Source organism: Gymnoscopelus braueri (assembly GCF_963280865.1).
Source record: "Gymnoscopelus braueri genome assembly, chromosome: 6".
Taxonomy (NCBI): Eukaryota; Metazoa; Chordata; class Actinopteri; order Myctophiformes; family Myctophidae; genus Gymnoscopelus; species Gymnoscopelus braueri.
Window position 1 is genome coordinate 3,469,881 of NC_137607.1, and position 9,283 is coordinate 3,479,163.

The window sequence follows — 9,283 nt, forward strand, 5'->3', positions numbered from 1 at the left end:
AGTATGTGGGCATGTTTCAGTCCTCTCATCTGTCCCTCAACAGTGTGTATTCTAGCCTTCATTTTGCCAAAAATTCCCAGCTTCATGTCGCAGAGGAGCTCATCCAGACTCCGTTTGAAGACTTTATTGACAATGTCTGGTCTGTCAGTGGGCTGCTGGTCTGCAAATATGTTATTCAGGACACCTTCACTCCTTGGGTTTGCTGTAATGGTGGTGAAGAGGTCAAACTTTCTGTATCTGGCTGCTATGGCAAGGGCATCTAGATAGTGCTTGTACAGGTATCTGGGGCTACCAGTGTGTGAGCCTGGAAGAATTATCTGTTGACCAATGTTGGTGGCCTCTGTCCTGGCTGTGTTTGCTGAGTAGCCAGGGAATCAATCAGACCGGAATACTGGTGGGCCCTGTACTTGTCCTGTAGTTCCTTACTCCTGTAGTAGTTCATACGGCAATTTTCTATTTTGGAGTATTGATCACAGAAGTATTCTTGAGCAAGTCGCCCTGACTTCAGAAGGGTGTTGAAAAAGTGGGTTCTCTGCTGTAGATGGAATCGGAAGAACTCCTGAAGAGTCACTTTGGCTGTGTGTGACTGTGCATGAACCTTTGTGATGGGGTTGTCGATGCTGAAGCCAGCATCCCCATGTGGCAAGATCAAGGGATAAGCGGCTGGGTCATACATAGGGTGTAGTGAATTGATGTGTGTAGTCTGGTTGTGATTAGGTGCGTCAGCTGTAGTTCTGTACAGAACAATGTCTCTGGGCTCTGTCTGGCATCCTGGTGCAAAAACAACAACATCAGGGACAGCAGGGTTGAGGTGACTTTTCTTTGCCCCCTGTGAGCTTTTGGACTTGAACACCATTTTGAGTTCCTGAGTTGGGTTTGCATTGAGTAGTTCAGCTCCGGTCTTAAAGAATCGTACTAAAGGGTTAACTGTCTTTAATTCATTTTGAATGAGGGTTAAAGTGGGCTCCTTAATAAGGTCCTCTCCCTTAGCCTGATGAAGGCGGTTCTTAATTTCATTGTCTTGATCAAATACAAAGATTTGTGAGAATTTGGGTCGGTTATTGGTGTCAGGAAAGACTGCCGAGTGAGTGAGGTGGTACATTTGGCCACTCATCTTGAACGGTCGTGGCCCTTGTCCTTTGAATTCAATGATTTTACCAGTGACATTCTTTGAAGCCATAGACACTAAGCCATTGTACTGTCGGATGTTGTCCATGAATTGCCTGGATTGTGGAGAGGTCCTGTCAAACAGACATTGAAGTGCAGGAGGGGGGTCCTTGAATGGCTTTAGTTGGATTGCTCCATAATGGCAACAGGCACTGAAGGTTTTGAGTGGGACAGGATCTTTTGAAAGTCCTGATGTTTCCCAGGGGAACATGACAGCCTTGCATGAAGTGCAGATGCAATCCATTGCAGGTGTGGGAAAGTCAACTGTTTCTGTGAGTTGTTGTGGCTGTGTCCACGCTCTTCTGAAGTGTTTATCCTTTGGTTTTGTCCTTTGTGATGGATTACAGTGTGTTCCGTATTGATGGTCCTCATAGCGGCGTTCTGCGAAGTGAGATTGGACAGCATCCATGAATTGGCATGAATGTGATGATGGCAGTTGAGTAATGTGTGCGTAACATAGTAATTATAATATTCTGTGTAAATGTAATGAAAAGAAATGTGAGAGAGCGAGTGATGTAATGCATTTGAGGGACAATGGGAAAAACAAAAGTACTTACTTTTGGTGGGGGGCATCTGTAAGGAGCGAGTCTTCCTCATGCTGTAGCGGTTGCTGTCACTGCGGTTAGCTGAGAAGTGGGGACAGTTGTGTGTGGGCAAAAAAGGAATTAGCCGGGATGTTATGGTATGCAGTTAGTGTATGACAGTACTTGTGACATTGAAGAGCTTTTGATGTACATTAAGATAGCGTTGCACTTGCCCTAGCCTTGCTGACCGTGCAGGCGTATGCAAAGGCTAAAATCTAAGGTAGATAGCATGTTATGTAGACAGATGGCAGGTCATTGTTGACCTGGCATCCTATAGTGTGTGTTGTTGTAATGTCCAGGCTGATGATAGGTGCTTGGGTTACATATGTATTTGTCATTATTATATTATTGTTTTTTGTCAGTATGACTGTATTGTTTTGTCATAATTAGATTATTGTTTTTCGTCAGTAGGACTTTATTAGTAGATTAGCGTTTGTCAGCATTTGATGTGTTCCTGATGTATGATCTTGTGTCCTTGCTTCGTGTAAATCACTGTCCATTCAGAGCGTCTGCTAAATGGCTAATTGGTAAATTGTGAATTGTAAGATCTGTGAAGTGTACCTGTTGCCTGGGTCGCTGCCATTGACAGGGTGTCACTGTTTCCCTGACAACTGTGTGGATCAGGATTATCTGAGAAGTGTACATAAGAAAAGAAAATCAGAATTAGCATGTTGATCAGACTTTTTTTTATAAGATAATCTGCCCCAACATAATGCAGTGGGAATTAGAGGATAATATGCATGTGTACCTGTGGCCTCAGGCCGCTCCAGTGGGTTACTGTGTGTGATTCTCTGGCTATTGTCCAGATGGGACCCAGCTGAGATGAGAGATGAGATGTGTATATTAGACACAGTATGACTCTGAGCAGGCAGCACAGTGTTTGAAATGCATCTGGTAATGAAGAGACTTTATTTTCCCATGTAGGTAGTATTGTGTAAAACTGTATGCTTTATTGCGACGATGAGACACACAGACACATAGACACACACACATACCGATGTTTCATCCGATCGATGTGGGAGGGCTATCTTTTTAGTTTTCATAGACCTGGTGGCTTAGTTGTCTCTCACAATCTGGCAACCTCGTCTGACTTATAGGCGTTTGGACTTGTTTTGATTAGACCTGGTTTCTTATGTGTCTACTCTAGCACAATCTGTCAACCTCACGTGAGTTTGACCATGCAATGTGTGTTTTCTGGACATACTGACCTACCAACGGAGATGTGTTATAATGAAGTGATGTTTCGGTTTCTGCGGAGGGTGTTATACAGAAATGTGTGACCCTGTACAGCAGGGGTCTTCAACGTTTTCAGGCCAAGGACCCCCTAGCTGAGAGAGAGATGAAGCAGGGACCCCCTCTATAGTGTATAAAATTGTGTTTCAGATTAAACTTTTTTCGTTTACTTGGTCTGCTCTTTTTTCCCCTCTATACCTCTTTGCCAAAAATAGCAGATCTGCGAGGAGTTGTGAGCTTGTAGATCTGCTATTTTTGGCGAAAATTCTCCTCAGAAAAGGGATGCTAGGGTTCAACTGGTTAAGGTAAAATAAAAAATCCTATCACACAAAGATTTGGCAGACCCCCTGTAGTAACTCTGAGGACCCCCTAGGGGTCCCGGACCCCCTGTTGAAGACCCCTGCTGTACAGTCTGGTCAAAATGGCCGCTGTTTGTGTGTTTTAGCGACGCGCGTGTGCGCGCGCACACACCTACCAACGGAGACGTCGTGTACTGAAGTGAGGTTTCGGTTTCTGCGGAGGGTGTTATACAGAAAAGTGTGACCCTGTACAATCTGGTCAAAATGGCCGCCGTTTGTGTGTTTTTGCGCACACACAAACACACACACACACACACACACACACACACACACACACACACACACACACACACACACACAAAGTAATGTGTGTGGCGAAATGGCCGCTGTTTTGTGTGTTTGCGACAACAGTGCATGTGGACACACGGATGGTGAGTTGGATGCGTCTTTTAATAATCGGAACGCGCACGCGTGCACACACACACACACACACGTTGAAGTAATTTCTTAGCAAGTGAAAGAAATAACAAAGTAATTACCTGTTGTTGCTGCTGCGCGAGCCACACGATGTTGCGTGGCTTTGCGTGTGCGTTTGGCCAGGTTGTTTTTTTTGCGTGGTCCCATGGCTGCGTGCAAAGTTTTGTAAAGTTTTGTGGGAAGAGTTTCGTGTTGTCTCTCTGGCTTTCTCTGCCTCTCTCCATATCCCCCCTGTGTCGTTATCTGTGCTGTGTGCTCTGCGGGTGGAGGGGCTACGTGCCTGTGTGCTCTGCGGGGGGAGGGGCTACGTGCCTGTGTGCTCTGCGGGGGGAGGGGCTACGTGCCTGTGTGCTCTGCGGGGGGAGGGGCTACGTGCCTGTGTGCTCTGCGGGGGGAGGGGCTACGTGCAGTGGATTTGCAAGGCAACAACACGTAGACGCGCGAGGCGTTGTTAGCTTGTAGATCTGTTGTCTGTGGGCAGCGCTTGTTTCTTTCCCGTTTCACGGATGTGGCAACGAAGGTGCTTAGTTTTGGTTGCAGATGATGATGATTGGCTGTTAAAAGAACCATCAGGAAGTAAATTGCGAGCTGGCGAAGTGATTTGCATAAGTATTGGAGCATAATGCATTTGATATTAATTGTACATCCTGCAAGTACAGTAACGGTATGGGAAGCAGCTGGTGTTACAGGCAGAATATTGAGGAATTTTGGGGGAAAATGTGGAGTTAGTTGGGCCATGTGTCTGCTTGGAGACTGGCCCCATACACTCCCCATATACTTGTGTACACTCCATGAGTTTGGCCGCCAATTAGAGTAGCAGGATGGCCACAACTAGCTGGCCAGGCGAGCTTAAATTAGCATGTGAGCTAACCAACTCAACAGTACAGAAATGCACACACAACACACACATGGCCTCAAAAACGTCATGTACCCTACACAACATTATCTACACATAGAAGCATTAAACATTAATATAAGTTGTGCAATACAGTACACTTACTCTTCATGAACGCACTTATAAAAATAAGGGACGTGAGACGCTGCGGACCGTCTCAACGTGAGTTCAATATAAACACTGAGGACCCCAACACTCGCAGGGCTATCTAGAAGCCTGACTGAAGTGGAAAACTTAGCTAACCAAATGAGTGCCTGAACAGAACAAACGTAATATGGAATTCAGGATACAAAGAAGGGAATTTATAACAGACAGAATCAGGAAACTAAATTTTAAATCCTGGCCCCAGAATATTACATAAAGTCCCAGTGGTCTACCATGCATTTTTAAGGCTACTTTCATCATTGTAGGATATTTGTAAAACACATAGTTATGTTATTGTTTTTTTTATTAATTATGTAAAACAAATAAAATAATACATGATACATATGGCTGCTCCTTAAACTTTGGTGAGTGCTCCTAATTAGTTCTGGTGCTCCTTAATTTCTAAATTGGTAGCAGCAGTTCTACCAAGTAAAACACTTACATTTGAGCCCTGTTTGTGACAAATTCTTTAGAAGTGAGTCTTTGGAAAGTCTTTTAAAAGTATCATGAAAGTCTTCTAAATGTGATGTTGTTTGAACATAAAACTACCACTGTATTGTTGAAGCTCTTCAGTGATCTTCTCTGTGGTATGTAAGGTTGATGAATGAAAACAAAAAGTTTTTTATTCTATTTCCACAGAGCACCACAGGGAGAGATCTACGCTATCAAGAGAGATGGCCTCCAAAAGATCATTAACATGGTCAGAGGAACAGAGAGAGATGGACCAGAGGCATGGACTGTTTGATGCAATGCTGCAACCTGTAGTAAAGTTGTACAGGATAGGTATGTACTGTTTTATTAACTGGATGTTTCAACTGACTACTACAAAGAGAAGTCTGTATTTACAGAATCATATTTTCATAGTCGTCGATCTACAAGCTACGTGCTATACAGTATTTTAAAGACAGATCTCTTTAATGTTGCTTAAAGTTTTTAATAACCAACAGCAAAGGGTTGCAAAGTAGGCAGTGTTATTGTATTAACACATTGATTGTCAGGAATTAATTTATTAATTCATCATCCTTGCCAACAAAATAGATAGTCACTCAACGCTTCTGTTAAGGGTTAGGGAAGTCGGGAAAGCCACTGAAATCTACACTTGATATACACTCACTTATCATCGCTCCAAGCGGCTTGGGGAGCCTCCTCTCTACTCACTCTGTGCTCCCCTAAAGCAAATGAACATTTGTTATGTGAACCATTTCTGATTCATGCTGGAGTGCAGAGGAGGCAGACGTTGAAGAATTGGAATTTGTCTATTGAGTTGTTCTCCTCTGATGTTCTCCCGCCTCTTTCCTCCTTCTAGACCTCACTCTACTTCCTGTGTGTAAAGAGGAGGTTTCCCCTGAACAGCAGGAGAGGAGCCCCAGTCTGGTCCAGGTGAAACTAGAACCTCCACAGACTAAAGAGGAACAGCAGGAGATGCTTCTAAGCTCAGGGGAGGCTGCAGGATCATTATTGGCAGTAAAAAGCGAAGATGATGATGAAAACAGAGAGACAGAGCCTCAAACCAGCACCTCAACTGAACACATGACAATACAAGCACCACAACCAACTAGTGATGACCAGCTCATCTCTTCACACTGTTCTGAATCTGATACTGATGACAGTGATAACTGGGGGAACAGGGATTATGAGTCAGTTGTAAACGCACTGGAATCACACAAGATGCAACAAGTGGAACGACAAAGATTGTCTTTAAGCAACAAGCTGTCCCAGAACCCAAAATCATTACAGCAAAAGCCATCCACGAGGAGTCAAACAGGAAAGAAACAATTTAGTTGTGACCAGTGTGGGACCATGTTCAGCAGAAAAGATCATCTCAAAGTTCACCAAAGAATACATACAGGAGAGAAGCCCTACCACTGTGACCAGTGTGGGAAAGGGTTCATCCAGAACTCTGATCTCAAAAAGCACCAGAGTATTCATACAGGAGAGAAGCCCTACCACTGTGACCAGTGTGGGACAATGTTCAGCAGAAAAGAACATCTCAAACTTCACCAGAGAATACATACAGGAGAGAAGCCCTACCACTGTGACCAGTGTGGAGAACGGTTCAGCCATAGCAGTACTCTCAAACGTCACCAGAGAATTCATACAGGAGAGAAGCCGTACCACTGTGACCAGTGTGGAGAAAGGTTCAGCTTTAGCAATACTCTCAAATGTCATCAGACAATTCATACAGGAGAGAAGCCCTACCACTGTGACCAGTGTGGGAGAGGGTTCAGCCAGAACGGTGATCTAAAAAAGCACCAGATAATTCATACAGGAGAGAAGCCTTACCACTGTCATCAGTGTGGGAAAGGGTTCAGCAGGAACGGTAATCTCAAAAAGCACCAGAAAATTCATACAGGAGAGAAGCCCTACCACTGTGACCAGTGTGGGAAAGGGTTCAGCCGGAGCAGTACTCTCAAAGATCACCAGAGAATTCATACAGGAGAGAAGCCCTACCACTGTGATCAGTGTGGGGAACGGTTCAGCCAGAGCAGTACTCTCAAAATTCACCAGAGAATTCATACTGGAGAGAAGCCCTTCCACTGTGACCAGTGTGGTAAAGGGTTCAGCCAGGGCAGTCATCTCAAACGTCACCAGAGAACTCATACAGGAGAGAAGCCCTACCACTGTGACCAGTGTGGGGAACGGTTCAGCCAGAGCAGTACTCTCAAAGATCACCAGAGAATTCATACGGGAGAGAAGCCCTACCACTGTGACCAGTGTGGGGAACGGTTCAGCCGGCCCAGTCATCTCAAAAGTCACCAGATAAGTCATACAGGAGAGAAGCCCTACCACTGTCACCAGTGTGGGAAAGCGTACGGACATCAGAGTACCTTAAATAAACACATTCAAACAATTCACACTGAATTGAAGCCTTTCAGCTGCGAATAGTGCGAGAAGGGTTTTAATCGACATGGTTTAAAGTCTCATCAGCATATCTATAGTGGATTTGGTTTAAAGTCTCATCAGCACATCTATAGTGGATTTGCTGTTGTCAGCTTTCATTGCCGGGTATGAATTAATGAATTCATACGTGGTTTTACCTTATTTTTGCAGTGAAGAGTTGGATTTGAGATGACTAGTATTGTGTCCTTGGCAGTCAATGTGTTAATGGGATATTTCACTTATAAAAAAACTGTGGGTCATTTTATCGTCTACTCAGGCTTTTGAGAGCCCCCCAGACCGTTTTTAAGTTGCTTGATTCAGTATTTAGATATTTGATATTCATATACAAACCCATTATAACTTCAAACTAAATTTTTAACATGTTAGATTTATTGAAAACACCCGTCCTTGGTTCTGGTGACTCACCCTGCCCTCCTAATACGTGAGGGGCCGTGTTTTTTCGATTACTTTTTTCATTATTACTTTTTATTGTATTTCTTTTTTTTTTCATTTTCCAAAAAAAATATTAAAAATAAATGAAAAAAGTAATCGAAAAAACACGGCCCCCTCGCGTATTAGGAGGGCAGGGTGAGTCACCAGAACTAAGGACGGATGTTTTTGATGAATCTAAGATGTTGAAAATGGAGTTTGAAGTTATAATGGGTTTGTATAGGAAGGGGGCTTGTCTGATTAAATGAATATCAAATATCTAAATACTGAATCAAGCAAATTAAAAACGGTATGGGGGTCTCACTAAAGCCTGACTAGACCATAAAATGACCCAGATTTTTTTTGAAAGTGAAATATCCCTTTAAGTGGAATTAGATGCATTTTTTTCCCTAAATATGCATATTGCATTGTCTAAAAATTTATCTTGATATTGCATTGTCTACATAAGAATATTGCATTGTTTAAATGTGAATATTGTATTGTCTAAACATTATACTTAAAAATATTGCATTGTCTAAATATGAATATTACATTGTCTGCACTCGGGTGTCACAGTGTTAAAGTGGGTTTGAATCCAACGTTGTGCATCCGGCTTTGTTGAGCGTATATATGAACACAATTGGCCCGTGTTCAGGTGAAGGTGATATTGTGTCACTGCAAGAACTCCTACGGTCTGGGGCGCCACCTGTCAGCAGGGAGTGTTGGACGGGAGGAGTAGGACGAAGGCTCTACGCCGTCCTCCTGGTGGGGGCTCCTCACTGGTAGGTGAGTCAGTAGGATACAACAACAGTGACAACACACATGTGTGTGTGGGGAGGAATCAATTGGCATAACAACTCCATTTTTGTGAAAAGGGGTAAAAAAAAACACTATTCATTGTCTAAATATGAATATTGCATTGTCTCTTTATGGACATTTGGTTTACAGACTCATTTCATTACAGTTGTATGCAGTCAGTAATGTTTATTTTTAGGTGTATTTTCTTTTTGTGTGTTCATGAATATAACGTTACTGTTATGTTTATATCATTTGCATAATGTGAGTTCTTGTTTATTTTACATCTTTATGTATTAACAGTTTGACGGTTGATTGAGAATGTTGTGTTTGAGCCAAATAAATCCATCAGTAGATGAAGAACAAGTGTGTTGTGTTTT

At 43.1% G+C, this 9,283-nt stretch overlaps 1 protein-coding gene across 1 annotated transcript; it reads right to left on the reverse strand.

Moving 5' to 3' along the window:
* Nucleotides 1–313: 313 nt before the first annotated feature.
* LOC308086716 (uncharacterized protein) lies at nucleotides 314–1,790 on the reverse strand (the record flags this gene model as incomplete). The annotated part of the gene is made up of 2 exons (XM_080430367.1): nucleotides 1,725–1,790; nucleotides 314–1,548 (listed from the first exon to the last, which is right to left on the reverse strand). The coding sequence occupies exons 1-2, from the start codon at nucleotides 1,762–1,764 to the stop codon at nucleotides 314–316; spliced, it is 1,275 nt and encodes a 424-aa protein (XP_080286493.1). The 5' UTR covers nucleotides 1,765–1,790.
* Between the last annotated feature and the right edge of the window lie 7,493 nt (nucleotides 1,791–9,283).